At 46.1% G+C, this 20,568-nt stretch overlaps 1 protein-coding gene across 5 annotated transcripts in view; it reads right to left on the bottom strand.

The window, feature by feature from the left end:
• The window catches only part of CEP170B (centrosomal protein 170B), a 56,437-nt gene extending 36,539 nt beyond the window's left edge, over window positions 1-19,898 (bottom strand). For 4 of the 5 annotated variants that reach the window (XM_059474022.1, XM_059474026.1, XM_059474025.1 and 1 more), the window contains exons 1-5: window positions 19,871-19,898; window positions 18,495-18,630; window positions 6,164-6,253; window positions 3,087-3,165; window positions 495-553 (exon numbers count right to left, since the gene is read on the bottom strand). In XM_059474022.1, coding sequence (XP_059330005.1) covers window positions 495-553; window positions 3,087-3,165; window positions 6,164-6,253; window positions 18,495-18,599 — 333 coding nt within the window. In that variant the 5' untranslated portion in view covers window positions 18,600-18,630; window positions 19,871-19,898. Of the gene's footprint in view, window positions 1-494; window positions 554-3,086; window positions 3,166-6,163; window positions 6,254-14,111; window positions 14,213-18,494; window positions 18,631-19,870 lie in introns of those variants that run through there. The other variant, XM_059474024.1, reaches the window with a different exon arrangement.
• Window positions 19,899-20,568: the final 670 nt, after the last annotated feature.

Genomic DNA, 20,568 nt, shown 5'->3' with positions numbered 1-20,568 from the left:
TAAGAGGACTGACTGCTCAGTAAGTAAAAATTGGGAGCTTGAAGGCAAAAATGATACCCATGAATAAATTAAGCAAACTTCAGCCTGACTGAGGAGGTGTGGTAGAACTGGCATAAGTCACCGTGCTCAGAAAAAGACATCTGTGCTCCACTTCTGGGAAGAAAAATGTTCTGCTGTGCTTCACCCACAAGTTCATGCGCTGGTTATTCTTTAACATGTTGCAGCTTTAAGTAACCTTTTTTTTTCTTGGCAGTTATGAACATACAGAATTTGATCTACATGTTAGCACAGGGATAGGAGATCAGAGTTGAGATAACTGGGAAATGTATCTCTCCTCAAAGGAGGGTTTCATTAAGTCCAAATCCAAGGAGAGCCTCACATTTTGAAACATTTCACTGCCATAAAGAGTATTTTAATATTTCACTCTGACTGACTATTACTAGAGTACTTAAAGTTTTTTTTTTTTAAAGTGCACTGCACCCACCCACTCTTACCTTTAATGCTTCTTCTGGGACTTTGTGTTGAATTTGTTCCAGGACATACATATTCGAATGTACAGAAAATTCATTAAGGAAAATACAAAGGACTTGAACGGACAAAGAAATTTAATGTTTAGTCACAGAAAAGAAAACAGGATCATAAAACCAGAAAGTCTTAAAATACACAGGGTAATAAAAGTTGTCTGTGCTGCAGCCCAGCTGGTCTTTGCTGTGCACAATCACATTTGCTGGGCAGATCTAGGACAGCTGAGGGGCAGCAGACATGGGGACCTGAGCAGGAAAAACCTGGAGGAGCACCAGCAACTCTGTGCAGGACCTGGGGGAGCAGCCAGAGCCCCAGCTCAGCTCACACCCTGATCCTCTCCACCTGGCTGGTGGCTTCAGACAGACCACTGAGCATCCCGGCCAAGATGGGCCAGTCTCCCATGCTGGATAAGGCAGCAGCAGAGTTCAGATCCTTGCTCAAACCCTTGGGACTATGGTGCTCTCTTGCCCTGGCAAGGCCTTTCAGTCACTGCAGTTTTCTAGATGAAAAGTAAATCAGGTCATGAGCTGCTGTGACCTCTTAGGGAGGGAGGCATTCACATGGCTGAGCCCAGGCAATAATCCTCAGCAATGCTGTATTAAAAAAAAAAAAAAAAAAAAAAAAAAAAAAAAAAAAAAAAAGCTGGCATCTGGAATGTCATCATGAACAACCCAATTAACACAGCAGAAAGCAAAGAGGAGGAAAAAGGAAAGATGGAAAATGTTAGACTAAAAATAAACCCAGTGATACTGGCCTAGCGGGGGAACTCTGCACAGGCTGTAAGTGAAACTGTAAATGGAAAAGAGAAATGCTCTCATGCAATGGGACACAGTGACTCCAAGACCTCAGGAGATGCTGCCATCCACACCAGGCTGACTGCAGTGTGCACAGAAACCTCTGCTAAACAGAGTGGCACCAAAACAGCAAAGCAGAGAAAGACCTTATAGCTGCCATAGGCACAGTACATCTCATGAAGTTTACTCTAAAACCTACAGTCTTTAAAATTTTCTGTTGAGGGCAATAAATTCTACAGCTCATAAGTATAATCATTCATTTCACTTGAATATCCATTAAAGGGTGCAAGACTATATACTTAAACTCAGCTGCTCCTTGCTGAGAGTTGTTTTCTGTAAAAAAATTTAAACTGGTATTGTAGCCATTAAAACCCACCCATGCTCCAGGCACTGATTTTTGCCTTCCCAGGACTGGAGTTCACAGCAAGTCTTTTGTGCATTTCCTCACACACCAAGAGACCAGAACATACACAAGCAGCTACATTAAAAAACCAAACATTTGCAAAGTCAAGGAAAGCTTCAACTGAGGTTGCCTGTAAAAGATTTCATCACATGTGCAGCAAGACACCACCTTTAATGACAGGATCCCAGAGGAGAGTGACCAAGACCCAAATTATGATCCATGGCCCAGAAAAATCTCTTTTCCTGCAGATCCAGAATGGCACACACAAGTTTAAGCAATCCTGGTGGGAACAGTGAGTGCTCCTGCACTGTCACTGCTGAGAGCTGAAGTACCAGATCCCTGGGAGACCAGCAAGGCTAAAGGTTTGGAGGATTTCAAGGGCTAAAGCATGGCCAAGCAAAATGGATTATCATGGGGACAGCAAAAGGTGGAAGAATGTGGCCTTGGGGTCAAGGATGCACAAGAGTTTTCCAGCCAAACATTTTCCCCCACCAAATGGTAAAACTTAGTCTCTGCCTCTATTCTTAGAAATGTCTGGACTGTTTTAATTGACATCTCTCCAGAAAAGAAAAAAAAAACCCTGGAGAAGACACTTGCTACTTCTAAATTCAGCTTGAGTGGGCAAAGTTTGGCAGATAGAAGCAACTGAAAAAAAAAAGTGAAAAAAGTATTAGATTACATAAAAGACAGCAATAGGAACCTCTACTTATCTCTACTGCTCTTCAGGCTCAGAAAGGCATGTCAACATCTATTCTTATAGCCAGCCATACTGTCACATCAGGGTAAAAAAGCAAAGGGATGAAAGCAAAGGTGTTTTAGCAGACACTGGCAGGATTTGTGGTCTGTAAATAAAGCAATAACTGCAACCTAGCTTCCCTTGCTAGAGGTGAAACGTGCAATTGCTAAAGATTTACTCCTGCATTTTATGGCAGAACTAATTTACACAGGCTAACTTTAATCAGTACACAGTCAAGGTCTGGCCACAAGCTCCACAGCTAGATGTTGAAGGCTGAAGGCTGAAAATTGTCTGAAAGAAAGCATCTGGGTGAAATGACAAATAAAACAAGGTAAATTGAATGAAAAAAATATAGGAAGATATTAGTTCATACAAAAATATATGATCTGTGTTTGCTCCCAGCTGGTACCACCCAAATAAAAAGAAAAAAACCACAACTCTTCCTTAGGAGGAGACTGAAGAGGCATTTCCACAGTCAGCACTGCCAGTGCAGAGCCTGATCCAAAGTCCAGGCATCTGAAAAAGCACCCTTACTCAGGAGACACAATTAGCCCTGGTACCTCTCCGTGCAGCCAGCAGCACAAAACCCAAGCAGAGCCTGGGTCCCCATCCTCTCCAGAAAGGATATCGTAGCCAAAGCGAATGACATCGTTCAGTTTCAGGGTGATGTACTTCTGGTCAGGAATCCTCACATCATTGACAAAGGTCTGCAGGACAGAAACACACAAATGGGCTTGGACTGAGGGTACCAGGGTGGTGGATCTCAGAGGGATGGTGCTCCTGGAGGGCATCCATGTCCACACCCTAACTCAGAGTGTGCCAGCACCAAGGCAGGAGCTAGGAGCTAAGTTCCCTGGAAAAACCAACACCAGCAAGCAGCTCCCATGGGCAAGTCAGAGCACCCCAATTATGCTTCAAAGCAAGGTGCTGTGAAGGGACCTTTAGGGAGATTTCTTTTGCACCAACTGCAAATGCAATTTCAGTCCCTGACCTGAGCAGGTAAATGAGGTGCCTGAAGTTAAGAACTTCAAATGCTCTTGGTTCTCCTACACCCATCTCAACCAGCAAACGGTTGCAACTCATGCCCTTAATTACTGAGCTAGGAATCAGCTTTCTGCTGGATGGCAAACAAGACTGGTGTCAGCCCCAAGGCCTGATAATTTAACAAGCAAAGCCTATCACAGAGGAAGGGGAAATGAAAATGCACAGAGAAATGGGAAAAAAATTTGAAGCAGCATCACCATGAGACCTGCAGCCACGCTGTCCGAGATAACCGAACCCCTCGTGCTAAAATTTCAGCCACCCCTTTTCCCATGCTCCAGGCAGTTAACTGAGGCTGAAAGGAACTAACATCCTTCTAAAGGTGCAAGACATGTATTTCACAGCTGTGAATAAATGTCTTTGATGTCTGTGCTTCCTGAGGGGACCCACTATGAAAAAATTCTGCCAGACCAACTGAGGATCAAATCAAGCATGCATGGAAATCTTTCACAAATAAACTCATGTGCCTTTGCAATGACCTGGGCCAAACAAAAATAAGAAGGGGCTGAAGAAGCCCCAGAGAGCTGATGGGGATTAGCTCTCCCACAGAAGGATTTGAGGCAGTCAGACACCAAGAGTTACCCTACTTGGCAAGGTGGGATTCACCCAGCTTCTCAGCCCCAGCAGCAGGTTCCTGGTCTTTGTGCCATTAATGCAAATGCAGCTGAGGAAACAAAATTAAACTACAAAATGAATTTACATGTTTTCATGACTGCAGCACAGTCTTTTCCTTCTGTCTTCTCACCTCAGCCAAGCCAAACATGCATGATAAGACCTAGTATTAACCACAGAGGAAAAATAAATGGTAGAGCAGACAACAGCCCCCAGATTCCTGGCAATTTACAGAAGAGCTGGGAAACAGGCCTGTAATTTCAGAATAAAAACAGTGAAGCTAGTTAAAATGCACAGAATTCCAATTTGCATTAAAGTTTTTAATATTTAAAAAACCCACAACAGTCACATCTGGAACAAGAATAATTGTTTGCTGAATTTTCTTAAAAAAAGTCTGCAAGAACCCATTTTGATAGTTAACTATTTGTCCATGTTTACTTGAGATAAAGTAACTTCAGTAAAATTTTTGGATTTTGGATAAAAATGCTACCCTTTAAAACAAAAACCTCTGAATAGAGACAACAGAATTACCTGAACATTATAATAAAAACAATATAAAACACTTTGACAATTAATATAAACCAGATTATCCAGCAAAGCCATATAATGCATTGCTGACTACTCAAATACAAAACAAAAGGAAATTCTGAAAATGGATTTAAAATCAAGGTCCTCAAAAGTGATTTCTTTAGTTTCAGGGGGGAAACCAAAACAAGGTTTTGTGACAATGTTCAAATAAAGGTATGTTTCTTGCATGCAAAATTTGGTTTGGCCACAACAGACTTTTTCAACAGAAGTGTTTGATCAGCTGCAGAAGACAGGCACTGCTGTAACTCCCTTTTACTCCACTGCCTCTCTAAGCATAAGGCTACTATTAAAATGATGTTAATTCTTATGCTTCAGCATGTGAAGATAGAACATAATTAGTAGTACAAGTCCTCCCTCCCTTGCTAGCAGAATCTTTAGCTGCTATTTTGCTACCATGAGTTAAATACCACAGCTTTTGAACCAGGGATCCAGCTAGAGTCCAGACCAGTTACTGGAAATATTCCCATTTCGGCAGGGCTCCATGCCTTCAGCTATTAGGCTGAGAAGGATTAGCACTCATTCTTGCTGTGTTCAGATGCCAGAGCAGGCAGAATGGTTGAGGGCTGCTTTAGCCACTGTTTTTGTACAAGTTTCTGGGCTCATCTTGTGGTTTTGTGGCTGTGATGGTGGAGGGCTTCTATGTCCAAAACAATGAAACAATGGCTGCAGTAAAACCCCCACTGAGAAGACAATTATGTGAATCTAGCTTAGGCCTGCTCCAGCAGAGGAACAGTTCCACTTGTATGAAGAAACCACCAAAACAGAGGCATGCTATGACATTTGGACATCTTTAACAACAGTGTTGTATTTAAGTATCACGGAATTTGGGTGTCTAACACCACTGCATAAATTAAACCAAAGCAAGGGTTAAGATTCAGTCAAGCTCAGTTCCTTCTGTGCTCACAGTATTCCTCGGTCTTCATGCAAACCAGGTTCAAGGCAGGCAAAAAAGCAATTTTTATTATTAAAAAAAAAAAAAAAAAAAAAAAAAAAAAAGAGGTGGTTTTAAGTAGTTTCTCCCCAATGAAATTAAATGTCTCATCACCCCATAAATCACTCCATGCACTGACAATGAAACCACCAAAAGGTCACCCTGCTCATGCTGAACAGCTGCTCCAGAATCTCCACCAGTTTAAAGTTAACATCCCAAACACGAAACTGAATTTATTTCCTCCCCTTTTGCAAGAGGCTTTATAATTGTGTGAGCCCTGAAGCATTCTGCAAGGACACCAGCAGAGAGGAAAAAAGCAATACAACATTCACCAAAGCTTTCCCCTCCCAAGATGAGATGCTACACGACCTCCACCTCAGGCCTTGCAAATAATGATGCGTGTTTGGCTTAACTCGTGCCAACAGCTGCAGTGACCCAAAAGGGTCTGAGAGCAGGATTGAGTGAGCACATGAGAGCCTGCAGACTCAGCACAGCACCAGGCCAGCCCTGCCAGCTGCAGCTTTGGTACTTACCCCGTTTAAGCTGCCGAGATCCTTCACCCAGTGCTCATCCTTGTCCTTGTCATAGTTGATGACGGCGTGCTGCTTATCCACGCTGCGGGACTGGCAATGGGAGCACAAAACGAGACACTGGTCACCAGAGCAACACTGAGACATCAAACTGCCCTCATGGGGGTAGGAGGACAGCAGGGAAAGCAGGGAGGATTAAATACTATTTACTGCTCTAAATAATGGAAGGATAAGCTGTAAATGCTTCCATGGCTGTTTGCAGAGTTTGAAGACAATACGCTGTTTTCACGGAGAAGGGAAAAGAAAAAGTATTTTAAAAAATTGCTGAAGGCTGTCAAGACTATGCCACAATTTCAATAAATTATATCAATACACACTGAACAAAATCAGTCAAACTGAAAGCCTGGGGGCCAGGATCTGAGCCAGCATGAGCTAGAAGATCTTAATTTTTCAACTGCTGAGGCCAACGGCCTCAACACTAGGGATGCTCCTACTTGGGATCATTTCTTCCTACTTTTCAAAGAGAAAAAAAAATCATTCTCTTGAGTTACAAACCAAACTTGTTCCCAAAAATTTATACTGTTCCCAAAAATTTATACTGTTCCCAGGATTATGTCCTGGAATTGATTTAAATTTTAGGATGTGTTCCAAGCTAGAGAGAGGTTAGTAAACCAGGAATGAGAAAGAAAGCAACCCCAAGAAAATTTAAATTGTAAACTGGGTTTGAGTACACTGAACTTAACAGTGATCTAGTGCCACTGGCTTTGTCACAATGCACAAGTAATGCACCTTATCTTCAAAACAGAGTGTGACACTTGAGCAGGCATCATGTCAGACTTCTGAAAGAAGTGCTAGGACAAGAACTACGAATAATTTTGAAATATGGTGTGTTACAGCTATAAAGACACCAGACTGTCTGTTTTTAGACCTGCTGCCTCTCATAACTTGAATCCTTGCTGCAGTTGACCTCAGACAGACACTGGAAGCAGTCACCCCATCAGCACATACACACAGCACTGAGACCTCCCTGGTACCTCAGGCCAGGAGAGGGGAGAGCAGGGAGACCAGCCAGGCTCCAAGTCAGCTAATCCTCATCCTCCTGGGCACCAACCAACAAGTTCTTGCTGGAAGTCCTTTCCTTTTGCCAAGTATAGACACACAGACACACTGGTTTCCACAGCACCGCTCCCAGCAAGCCATTATCTGGCTTCTTACAAGCATGCAGAGGCAAAGATTGTTTCAGGCAATTCCTTGGTGAAAACAAAAGAGGCTTTTTTCACACAAACTGCTACTATTTGCAGGAATTTCTTCTGGCCCTGCCAATGTCAAGCGCATGGGAAGTACCACGACACCTGAGAAATGGGATCTCCTTCCCCTGCAGAGCATCCATCAGCCCAGGAGACACATCCTCCAGAATAACCCTCAAGTACCAATATGAGGCAGGCACATACCTGGCCAGAAGATTACCCTTCCACCTTGCAACGTCCCTCACACTACTCATGACATGTCACCCCAAGCAGAGGCAGTGAGGACAGGGGCAAGTGACTCCAGCTCCCTCACTAACACAGTTATCCACATGCTGCTGGACTGCCAAGGAAACACTTCATGCTTTGCTGCCCAACTGATGCTGCTCATGCAGCAATCACCCCCCAAAGACACAAACAGAGGTGGGACAGGCAGAGACAATGTGGCTGGGGACACCCCACCTGTGCCTCTGCTATGCTGAGCACTAAACAGGAGAAGCAACACAGAGGGGCACACACAAACCCCTCACCCCCATGCCATCCCCACACTAGCTGTCTGAGCCTGACCTCACGGCAGGGCAGATTTTAAGCATTTGCAGTGAAGGCACTGCTTCTCTCTCCTATTATCCACACCAAGTGCAGCTCCTGAGTCCATTTTCAGAGACTCAAGTGGCTGTGGCAGGTGTGTGCAGTGCAAGGTAGGGATGGTCCAGGTGAGCACAGCTGAGGGACACTGCCCAGGCCCTGCTGGCCCCGAGGACAGCAGTGTCTCCAGGCGCAGCCTCAGGTACCACAGCAGCTGATGCTCCACAAGCTGGGGTTGTTCCTGATCTGTCACATGATCCTTCAAAACCTTTGGAGGGATGTGAGCCCAGAGCCTGTCCCCACAGCAGTCTGGCTGTTTGAGCACTGTATGGACAGGGCTCCTGGAGGGATCACCACACCTCACCTACACAGCAGAGTGTCACAGACATCTTTTCATTAAAATCCTTTCGTTAGGATTTTTCCTGCTGAAGCTGAGAAGTTTCAGCAACAAAGTGTAAACAATGGTTATCTGCTGCTGTGGAATGCAACAGGTGGATCCGTGTTTGGTCTTCTGTGGATGTTTGGATTTACTGACCACTCACAGCAGAGCTGGGTCTTGCTCTCTGCTGAGACACAGACCTTTGTTATTTATTGTTTTCTATCCTTAGCTAGTCTTCTGAGAACTTTTCTTTCTATTTCTTTTTAGTATAGTAATAATGTAATATATATATATATATATATATATATATATTACAAAATAATATATCAAGCCTTCTGAACATGGATTCAGCATTCTCGTCTCTCTCACACCCTGAAGACCCTTGTGACCACTGTCACAGCAGAGGGCGATGACCATCCCCTGTCCCTATCCATGGGCATTTGTGTGCTGTGCTTCATGCCACTGGAGTCAAAGACAACCACGCACAGGCAACCATGCAAAGCCTGCCCAGCACAGACGTGGTCTGTCACCCCTGTGATCCCTCTGCTGCTCAAAATTGTGGATGCCACTGTTCCCAATGAGATACAAGGGAATGCTGATAAACTGGTGCAGCAGTGTTTGCTTTAGCTTTTTACAGCACATCATGGAGGCTCATTTAAAGATTAACAGATTCTAAAGGCAGAACAAACCATTCAGCTCCCTTCCAAGGGCAGAAAGGTTTCCAGCCCAAAAAGTTAACCCAGACAAAAATTGGGGCAGATCTGGTATCTGACTTTAAATGGATCACAGGTCACTTAAAAAGAAGTTTATTTCTGGGAACCAGCTGTCTCCAAAAAATTCAATTTGCCCTGCATCTGACCCTGGTGTAACTGAGCACAGCCCTTGGTCTGCTGTTCTACAACAGCTGACTTCAGCCACTCAGGGGTCCCCAATCAGATGGGGGTCATCTCAGGGGAGCAGACATGTATTCCTGCAACATGATATTCCCCTCCATAAATGCAGAAAGAGGTCACCAAAGGAACCAATTTATGCCACCCTGTTTTCCAAGGAAGTTTCAGCTGTGTTCAAGAAAGCCTAGGGCAAAAACAGTCAAAACAACATGCAAAATCTGACCCACAGTCTTCATCCAACCTCTCAGCATCTCTTTAAGAGCACATCAGGAACAAGGCAAACTGTTATGCATATTGCACTTCTGTGAAATTTCATGCTTTTGTGGAGAAGAGAGGAATTTTCTTAGTTTTGTTTACGTTAAGCCAGCGAACATCACAGGAACTGGCAGCAGGAGTTCCTAGGGGCCTGTCTCCAAGGAAACTCAAAGTAACTAAAATCACACCTTATTTATTTTGATGCAGACTTGCCAAAGGTCACTCTTACTTGAGAACTGAGGTGTGGTTTATTTCAACATCAGTCACATTTAACATAAACTGCTCTTGTGTGCAGTGCCAGCAGCAACTCAGCGGCTGACGGTGCTCAGAGAGGAGCAGGCTCCCTCAATCCCACTTCCCAAGAGGAGACTAACCAGTTTCCATGCTGGCAACAGCTGAGAGCCCAGGGACAGTCACTTCAGCCCAGCAGGCCAGTGGTTTCTAAGGAGTGACCTGCTGAATCACAGAAACTGATTTAAGAAGCCTGAGTCAACACATTACGGAGCTGCCCATGGGTGCAGAGCTCCCAGCCATCTGCAACTTCACTGGAAAGATTTTAGGCATCTATAAATTGAAAGACTGCAATTAAGTTCACTGAGTCACTAACATAAGAGGACTTCTAGCCTAAATGCACACGTGCACCAAATACTGAGTCTTGCTTAATGATCAGCCATGACCTCTACAACCAAAGGCAAGACTGGTCTGTCAGGAGTAGACAAACACAGAGGTCCAAAATAAAAAAAAACCCAACAGAATTTCCAATAAAGTGTTAATAAGAAACCTCAGTTACTTATATCCAGATGTCAACAGCAAAAAATAACCAGTACATCCTTGCAGTTAATCTGTTTCACCAGAAAAGCACTTGTGATAGGGAGAGCAGCAGTCCTGAGCTATGGGTGAGAGATGCAAACAACCAAACCAGAGCTGGAGTAGCTCAGGGGAGGTTGAGAAGGGGAAAAAAAAGGAAGGGAGGTATTATTCTCTTAAGCAGTGGTGATCTTCAAGCAAGAAACAAGGCTACACTCCAAGAGGCTGGACATGAAGGAAGCACATAGCATTCTCACCATGTCCCAACACCAGACCTGTTATCAAATGAAAACAACTCTCAGGAAAACACGTGTGCTTTTCTGATTAGGAATATTTACACTTCTCTGCAGGGAAAACATGGGCACTGATTTGTTACTACACTCAGCTCTCATCCAGGGCTGGAATTTCCAGACATTCAAATCACTTCCTAATATAAGGTTGTGTTGCTCTTCTGTCATACTACCTACCATGCATCATGTTTTAAATACCTAGCAGACAAAATGCACACACAGCATATAACTGAGGATGGAGGTACTTTATATTTAGCTCTTCCTTCTTCCATGATCATGTTAAGCAGATGGTACAAAACACAGGAATGGTACCTGGGGGTCTGCCAGCCCCACAGTGGTACCAACACCTTGGATCATCAGTTTCCAATCAGCCATAAAAGCAGGCAGCTCACTTGTGATTCTCAAAACTGCACACATCATCAAATCAGCTTCAAATGCATGCAGGAATCTCCACAGAGGCACTAATCACACTGTGGCTACGTGTGCTGCACACACCCTACAGCTTTGTGTTTGGGGAAGGGTCTGATGCAGAGAACAGGGATCTCAGGATGAAAGCATGAGCTGCAGAGATGCCAAGCAAAATCCACAAGGCACAAAGACCTGCTCAGGAAGGCAGGAGGAGAAATAGAGCCAGACAGCCTGTGCTTCCCCACAGGGCCAGGGAGCAGACTCAGCTCAGCTGTCTGTGCAGATACAGATGCTACTTTTTTCTCAGGAGAATTACCATGGGTGAAAACCTACCGGTTGGGGTTGAGATTTGGACCTCAGCCCTGCCAGTGCCGCGAGGCATCGTGGCACTGGAGATAAAATAAACAAATATGAGCCGTTTCCCTGTTCCTCACTGCAGTCTGCTGTGCACTTCTGGCACAGAGTAACTGCAGCGTTCTGGTGGCAGCATGCAATAAAACAGTTGCTCAAATACTTTCCATAGAGAACAGGTTACATTTCTGCCAGTACTGTGCTCTGCACAAGTGTCCCAGTAAGGAAATATAAACCTCTGCTGGTGTCCCACTTTAGAATGGAGACAGACAAAACCAAATTAAAAAACAAAACAAAACAAAACAAAACCCCAAAACAAACAAAAAACCTAACAACAACTACAAAAAAAACCAAACAACCCAACAAAACAACAACAAAAATCAGTTTCCAGGCACGCTGGCCTGAAATGTGAATTTTGCTCATCAAAAGTAAACATATGCTGGATAACATTTAATGACAGATGTGAACACCTCTTTCAGGAGGGGTGTTGGGTCACAGATGGGTCCTTCTCTTTCACCACAAAGCATTTCACAGCGTTGTGTGCACTGGCTGCTCCAGTACTTTTCCAGAATATCAGTGAATGCTCCATCCTGCCCCAGGCTGGTTGCAAGTGTGTCACCCCTGTGGCAGCCTGATGGCTCCCAGGGGCAGGTGCTGCCAGCTTCTAATGACTCTGCCTAAGCAGACAAATCTCTTCAGCAAGTGCAGCCACCTCATCCTGGGGCTGGACTCTCTTTACAGCTCCCAGGCTGCAGAGGCTCCTGCCCTCGGCTCTGCTGCAGCCGAAATCATGGGCTTTGCAGATCTGTGGCTGAACCAGGGCTGAGTATTCAAGCAAAAAATAAGGCACTGAACAAAGAGAGAAATCCTCCAGGAAAATGAAACTGTAATCCCCACAGCTTGGCAAAGGGATTTGGAGGCTGGCACGGTTCCCATAAAAACTTAACCCGTTATTTTGGGATAAAATGGGTTTTTGCTCGCTGGTTCCCCATCCCCAAAGTGAAGTGGTTCAGGTGACCCAGGGTCAGATCCTGACCACAGGCAGGGAGCATGCTGCCCACAGATGCCCTGGCTTTTCCTTTGTTTTACATGGCCACCCAGGAGGAATGGAAAAGCGTCATTTTAGGTGGGACATAAGCCTGAATTTTTATAGTGCAGCTGAGCTGCTACTGCCTGGATCAGGATCTCATGCAAGGAAGATACATCTCCCTTTTTTCCCTGCCCACTCCAGAGCGGGACAAACCCTCTCTTGGCAGTCCAGGCTTCCAGCACCTTGCCAGCTGCATGAAGCCCTCTGAACCCTAATAACCTCCTGCCTTCAGTGCCACCATCACCTCTCTCCCTACCCTGCCTCCAGCAATGAACTCCCCTCCCAGGTCTGCCAGTCTTGATATGCCTCCAGCCTCCTACACCCAAGTGCCACCAGGCATCATAACCTCCTCCCATCAACTGCACATTAACAGAACACAATGGGACAAGGAAGAGCCAAAACAACAACTCTAGGCCTGGAAATACAGGATGTGCATCCTTCCTCCCACAGCTGCTGTCTCAGCACCTGGAAACACTACCTGTCAAAAAGCAGCACCTTCCCAAGGCTAGATCCATTCCCTTCTGAAAGACACTTACTTCCTTTGTAACACCTAATGAATTACTCTTGGCAATTCCCAACACCCAGGGACTAACTTAGGTGCCTGTTCACACCCTCTAGATAACTGCAGCAAAACAGCACAGGTAGGGCATCTCCCCATCCCAACTACAGCCTCCCACTTCCACCCTACACTGCGATGGGGAAGGAGGTCCAGACACAAAAACCAGCAGAGAATCCTCATGGTTTCTTCTGGGAGCTCCCAGTGCTGGAAATACATGAGCAATGGAGGGATACAACTTCTGTACTGTGGTGAATCCACCTAGAAGGATCAGGAAGAAGATCATCTACCAAGTTCTCACCATCTGCTTCTTCCCAGCATAACGCTGTAGACAACCACACCTATTCACCCTTGTTTATGTATGCACTTCCTAAACTACACAGGAGAGACATGATATTATCAAGTATGGCCCAGGGAAGGCAGGATACATCAGGTCAATGAAACCTTAATTTGACCAGATGTCACACACAGGCAGGGCTCATCTTTGCACTCTGTTATTTGTGGAGCACGCCGTGCACCCTGCATACCAGACACAGAACAGATCCTGCGGGGAAAAATACCCGGGAACGGCACAATAACAGATTGCATCTTCAGGCCTGTGTACACAGGGGCAGAGCACCCTTACACAGCCAGCCTTCACACTAGTGTGTTGTAACTGCTCTGCAGTTATAAACACTTGACTTAGCAGCCATAAGAACGCTCCTTCAGTGCCTAGAATGCTTGTAATTCCCTGTCTTTTTGACAAAGATGGAAACGCAGAATTGTTACTTTTGTGTGATTCACCACAATGAACTTATGTGTCCAGCTCACAAGGCCCTACACCTGAACTGACTAATTGGTATCATAAGCAGCACTGGTCCCATCTGGAGCAGTGACAGATGCTTGGCTAGGAGCTTTCACAGCTCTCTTCTGACACCAGAATAATAAATAGCAAGTCTTGACCCATCTCAGGCCTAAGGGCGATGCTGCTCAGCAGCCACATCCTGTAATGCCCGTTTTGCCCACACTGAGAGGCTTCTGCCCTATGTGCACCACCCTCTCCACTTCTCCAGGCCCTGCTGCTCCTCCTCTCACTCTGCACAAACAGAATCCTCACTTGTACTTGTACTTCTTCACTTGGCCAAATCTTCATCACTTGGTGAAGCTCTGTAGACTAGAAATCCAACCACTAGATGCAAAGATCTGACCTGTGGCTTCCTGAAACACAGGTAAAGAGGTTGAGCAAGCTTTGTGGAAGTATCATTGCACTCTTGGCTTGTTCTTGCCCTTTCCTTGACAGCTGCTTTGACCACTGAGCCAGGATGCCAGGTTAGGTGTACCCTGATCTAATCCGGCACAGCCTTGTGAATACCTGCACCCAGTTACTCTTTACCCACCTGTGACACTTCTCCACTTCATCCCCTCCTTCAATCTCACTCCCAGATGAAATTACTTAAGGCAATGCTATCAAATAAGTCCCTGCTGGCCACATTCAAACTCCAGATTTTATTCAAAGGTTTGGAACTTGGTCAAAGCCGCTCGATGTGGGCAAAAAAACAACAAACCCACCACCTCCAACTTAGTCATTCACTCTTGAAAATCTTCACTGACCCAGCTCTACTACAATGCCAGAACTTCAAAGAACAGGCTACATATTCTTTTAAATAATTGACCTGAAGAAAACAGCATTTTTCTCAGAGTTGCTCACAGCAAAGACCAAAGAAGGGAGATAAATTATTGCATCCAGAACACACTGCATAAAACAGATGCCTGGAAAATAAACTCTCGTCCCAAACAGCTACAAAGTTTAGCAGAGTTATAAGCAATTGCAAACAGTGTCTCCTGATAGGAAATGTCAGGCTGTCTCAAAAGGCATATAGGATAAAGGCACAAAACAGAAAGCACCATGCTGCCTGCACCGACTCCTGCTATAACTCACACTCATGTACAAACTCACATGCCCAGAGCATCACTCTAGAGGGAGGGAAATAATCAGGGGAGCACTGGTTAAACATTTCTATTTCCCAAATTTTCCAGTAAACATCACTCTCAAACAAAACCAGGGAAATCATGACACTGCTTTTCATTCTGTAAATATTTACTTTTAGCAAAAATGCAAAAAAATGTTTTGTTTAGGAGCAGCAGGGAATGTTTTAATGGTTAAGTGACATTTTTGAGTTAGCAAAATGTTTGTCCCCTGAGTACCTATCACATTAAGCAAGTTATCAAAGCTGATAAAAATGGCAGCTTCATTTTCCAAAAGAAGGATGTTGGAGGAGGGGAAAATTATTTTCTTTAGGATGGTCCCAAAATTATTTTATTTTTGATTTAAAAAAAAAGCAGATCTTTTTAGAACATTACTTCCTACCACCCCTAAGTTTCACATTAAAAACCCACAGCAGTGCAAGTTAGTGAAGGTCCAGATTTCCACACTCCTGCAGTTTGCTGACTGTTACCTGAAGGAAGCAGCAAGGCTGTTGAAGAAATCAAGCATTTTTCTTAGAAAAAGGGCAGAATTGAGCTCTTGGCTCTGGTAGCAACACTGCATGCCAAGCTACATCTCCACTTCATGGCATTTTCACCCATGCATTAACATTCAAACCCAATGTAAATCTAGCATTTACTTGTGCTAGAAGCTTTAGAGAGCTGCAAAAACATTTAAAATATTTCTAATCCTCTTAGTAGGTATAGAAGATATCAAGGTAGATTATGTTTCCTCACTATCAGACCTACTTTAAGATTAAAGACTTTGGGTTTCTTCACCTCTTTGTTAATCAGAAAGCAAATCCACTACTTGTATTAAGAAATAAGAAAACCAGACAAAACTAAAGCTTAATTGCTTGGTGACAAATCCATCCTTTTTTGCTGTTTTAGAGATCTGATACCTTGAGACAGTACATTCCAAGAAAATATCAATATATAAGACACTTCTAAAACAGTAAATTGAGAAAGGAAAGACTGCAGATCTCCAGGACAAGAATTATCTCTGTGTTGTGTGTTTGAGCACCATGCTACACGTGGTCTCAACAGGGAACCACAAACCATATCACTGTGAAATCAATGAGCAGTAACAGCCTTAGAGATGAAAAAACACTGACCAGGTCACCCAGTCACTGCCAGTGTGTCCCCAGCTGTGCACTTTAAAGGATTAAATGCCAGTATCTTGAAATATATATGGAAAATAACCATGCAGTGAATATACAGTTTCAGGGTCAGTACCACAGAAATACTACAAGGTGCAAACAACTGCCACAAGAGCTCTGTCCATCTGCTCTGATAACTGCCCTTCCTTCTTAAGCTTCCCCCAAGACAAATGATTGTGCCAGTCTGCACAATCATTTTGTGACATGGACAGTCACAGTAGGGAAAAAGTCTATTTTTAGATCTCATTCTCCATCTGCTCACATACAATTCTGCTTGGATATGAAGTCTCTCTGCTCAGTTTCTCTTCTGCACTCAGTCTTACTACAAACATCTCATTTGGAGCCCCAGGTAGCTCTGGAAAACATCTTCATAAACAAATGGCTAGGAAAAGAATGTGCTGTGCTGTTCAAAACAAGACCTTACATGTGAGCCTAGAAAAAGCTTTATTACTGGAGATAGCAGACCAGTATGTATATAAAGGGTCACATGTAGCTCACCCCATGAACACAAGCTGCTGGCTTTTATAGACAATCCAGAGCCTTCACTCTGGTGAAACAATGGAAACCTCTTTTAATACCACCACCACCTATGAACCCCCAGATACAACCATTTCACAGATATTCCTGGCTCCCCCAAGAATCTCAATTCATTTACCTTGTAGAAAAGTGCATGGCACTTGTGAGGAAGAGCCTCACAAGGCTGGGTACTCCACAAGCAACACTGACAAGCCAGCTCAGGCTTGCAAAGAAGCATGAAATAGTCTGGTTGGTATGGAGTGGCTCACAATCCATGACATCCAGTTAACCCCACAAGCAACCAGAGAAACAAGCTGTGCATTTTAAGCAGAACAGGTATTTGGGTACTTTTATTTTAGAGTGCACAGCCTGAGACATGGCTGTCAGAGTACTGAAAGCTGACAGTAAGAAAAATGCACAACAACCCTCAAGTTTCTTCATAAGATATTAAGATGGGCAGCCTAAAAACTCAGACCATTTCTGGAAACCAGGGCCACTGTGTGTTTTCTCCCTCCAAGTCATGAGAGAAGATGCCAATCAGGTTCCTGAGCAGCCAAACGCAGATGTTCAGCAAATATCAGGACATTTTAAATGTCTCACCTTTACATGCCTCAGCAGCCAGACATGTAGAAACATGAAATAAGAGATAGTGTGATTCATGGGAGAACCCAAACAAATGATGTGCTCTGGAACAGGAGTCCCAGCCCTACCACTGCAGCACAGCTTTGCACTCACTGCCAGCATGCAGAGCAGGACAAACACTGCAAGCTCTCCTCTTGTGGACACTGACACTTTACTACAGCTAGACAGCACCTTGTCCTTCAACCACACCTTGTACAAGAACTTCTACCTCTCTAAACAGGCCTCCTACTGACATATCATACAAAATCCCTGCAGCAACTACAAACACAGCCTCCTACATCAGCACAGCATTTAGGGCATACCTGTGATCAGGTCAGCAGTGGAAATTATGAGGAGGGAGTCTCCATTGTGCAGGCAGCTTCCTAATTTTGCCACCTTCACAAAGGGGCAAAAGGGGGACAGGCAGGTGCAATAGAACATTTTTTGTGCACTTAAGTACTCATGGCATGGGTTTAGCAGAATCACTAATTTAATTCTGAGCTTCTACAAATTCCTGAGCTAAACTGCTCCTGTCAAAAGCTCTTTGCAAGATTGCAGCCCCATTCGTCTGGAGTGACATCTACTACATTATGCTGTCAAACACCAGACCATAGCCAACACTTCAGACATGCTGGATCAGGTCCAGCACAGACACATGCTGGTATGGAAAGTACTAACAGAAGCTGAAAGTTTGCCCAAGTAACACAATTACTTTGGGAAGAGGTCACCAGCCTACTCAGCCTACCAAAACATCAGTGTTTTCTACTATGATAAAAACACCTGAGAAATACCAGCATAAATAATTTAATCAAACTTAAAGGGAAAAACAGGTAAACAAAAAACCCTGCCTGCATTCAAATCACATGTAAACAGCACATGTGTTAAAAGCTAAAAAAAGCCAGCAGCATAATCACAGATCAGGACAGAATGGAATGTCTTTGTTTACGGCTTCTAGTAGCATCAAGACAGTTAATCTATTTGATTAATCTCCCACCACTACAGATCCTATCCATCTGATGACATGGCAATTTGAAAACCACACTTGTGCTGTCACAAACATGAAGTCTTCACGGGGAACACAGACTCAGGATAAAAAGAGGAGGTTCCTTTTAAAAGGTGTCACTTGAAAGCATCAAATATCTCTACAGATCCCCAGCATTACATACACATCTACTGCATCTTCAGAAGAAATAATTACAAAAAAAATAAAGCCACGTTACCTGGAGCATCAGTTCACAGTCATCTCTCCCAACAAATATCATCTCCCGAGGGAGCCGATGGCGAATGCCAGTGCTGCTCACCAAGAACCACGAAGTCACGCTCATTTTGGCGCTTGGCACTTAACCTTTATACATCCTAAACACAAAAAAACCCACAAGACACAGTTAGCTATTAATGAAGTGTGCAAGTACAAGAGTGTGTATCTGCCATTCCCAAATTTCCCTCTACCATGGGACCCAACTCTGCCTCATGCACTTGTGCTCCTATCTTAAATCTCTGGTGACAACAAGCAGTCGTGAAGCATCTGCCAGGACCTACTGCCCATGCGTAGGAGCTCTGCAGCCCTGGAAATACTCCCATGGCAAAGCAAGACTAAGGATCTGCAGAAAGGATTGTTTAAAAACTTGAAGCATCCAGCTTGAATCCAATGAATGAAATTATGAAATATGGTGGAGGGGAAAAAAGAGAAAACAACAAAGATCTCCTTTCCAGAACATTTCCAGAACATTTCCTCACCACTACCACAGTGCTACACAGCCTGAGCCTCCCCCATCACCAGAGACGTGGACCAGCACATCAGTGAGGTGACATAACGTGGCTCCTCTAACCTTTCTCAGCGCATTCCCAGGAGCGCTTACACCAGCGCTAGGAGGGAGGAGACCAACCTCCCCATTGCTCATCCCACTTCCACACTGATGTAAGTTGGGAGCCGCAAATCCTTCCTTCCTTCCTTCCTCCCCCGCTGCACGGCCGCTCCAAACACCGACCCGCTCTGCGGCCCCAGGTCGGGGAGCCCAGGCTGCGATGGGTTCCCAGCGGGGCTCGGTGCGGAGGGGCGGCATTGCTGAGCGGCGTGCGGCACTCACCGGCCGCTCTCCCGGCCACACCTGTTTGTTGTCGCTGCTCCTGCGGCCTCCCCGCCTGCCTCTCCCACAACATCCCATTTTCCCCTGCCTGGCTGAAGGAAGGAGCATGCACAGCACACGCCAGGCTCTCGCCTTCCCCTCACCCACCTCCCGGGCTCCCAGCTGCATTCCTAAGCGCACCGGGGGAAGGAGATCTCCATTTTCCCCGGGCTGCGCGGCGCTGCCCGGCCCGACCGCCGCCTCAGCAGCCTCAGCGGCCTCGGGCGCTCAGGTGGGGATGGGTGCCCTCCGCGGGGACCGGGCACAGCCCGCACGGCCCCCGCCGCCTCCCCGCCGCTCCGGGAGCCGCCGCTCCGCGCTGCCGCGCCCGTGTCACTACATACGAGCGGCCCCACACACCGCGGCCCCGACAAAGCGCCCGGGAAGGGGAGCTGGGAGCCGCCGGCACAGCCCTTTGTGTGCCGGCCCCGCGGCCCCCCGGCCCCTGCCCGCCCGCCCGTCCGTCCTACCTGCTGCGGCCCTCGGCGCGGCGGCAGCCGGGCACCGCGCCCCGCCAGCCGGCTCTGCCTGCCCCGCGGGCCGCTCCCGGCGCCCGCCCCGCTCCGCCCCCGCGCCGCAGGTTCCCGACGTCAGGAGGCGGCTCCAGCCCTGCCGGGCCCGGCCGGGGGAGGCGGCGGTGCCGCCGCGGGTCCCGCACCCGGCCCGAGGGGCACCTGGGCGGAAGGTGCTGGCCTGGCTTTGGGTCGTGTCATCGCTGCAGGGACACAACTGTGGCTTGGGTGGGGTTGGAAGGGGCCGTAAAGGTCATTTACCTTAAAGGTCATCTGCCTTAAAGGTCATTACCTTGCCACCGTGAGCGGGGATGCCAACCACCAGACCAGGTTGCTCAAAGGCGTATCCAGCCTGGCATTGAACATCTCCAGGGATGGGGCATCCACAGCTTCTCCAGGAAGCCTGTGCCAGTGCCGTGCCCTGGTTCAGGGCTGTCGGAGGGGCTCAGTGAATGCCAGCAGAGCCTCTGGCACTTCGCTGAGCAGGGCAGCCATCCTTGACCTGGGAAAGTCCAACATGCAGGCTTGGTGCCATGGGACTGGAGATGCTGCCTCTGTGAGACACTGGGACCAGACCCAACACCAGCCCAAGGGAGGTCCAGCACCAGCCTCTTCTCCCACTCAAGTCCCAGCACCAGCTGCTTCTCCAGCCCAAA

The sequence above is a fragment of the Ammospiza nelsoni genome, chromosome 6 (assembly GCF_027579445.1).
Source record: "Ammospiza nelsoni isolate bAmmNel1 chromosome 6, bAmmNel1.pri, whole genome shotgun sequence".
Taxonomy (NCBI): Eukaryota; Metazoa; Chordata; class Aves; order Passeriformes; family Passerellidae; genus Ammospiza; species Ammospiza nelsoni.
Note: the sequence above shows the minus strand (reverse complement) of the source record. Positions and strands in the feature narration are given on the sequence as shown.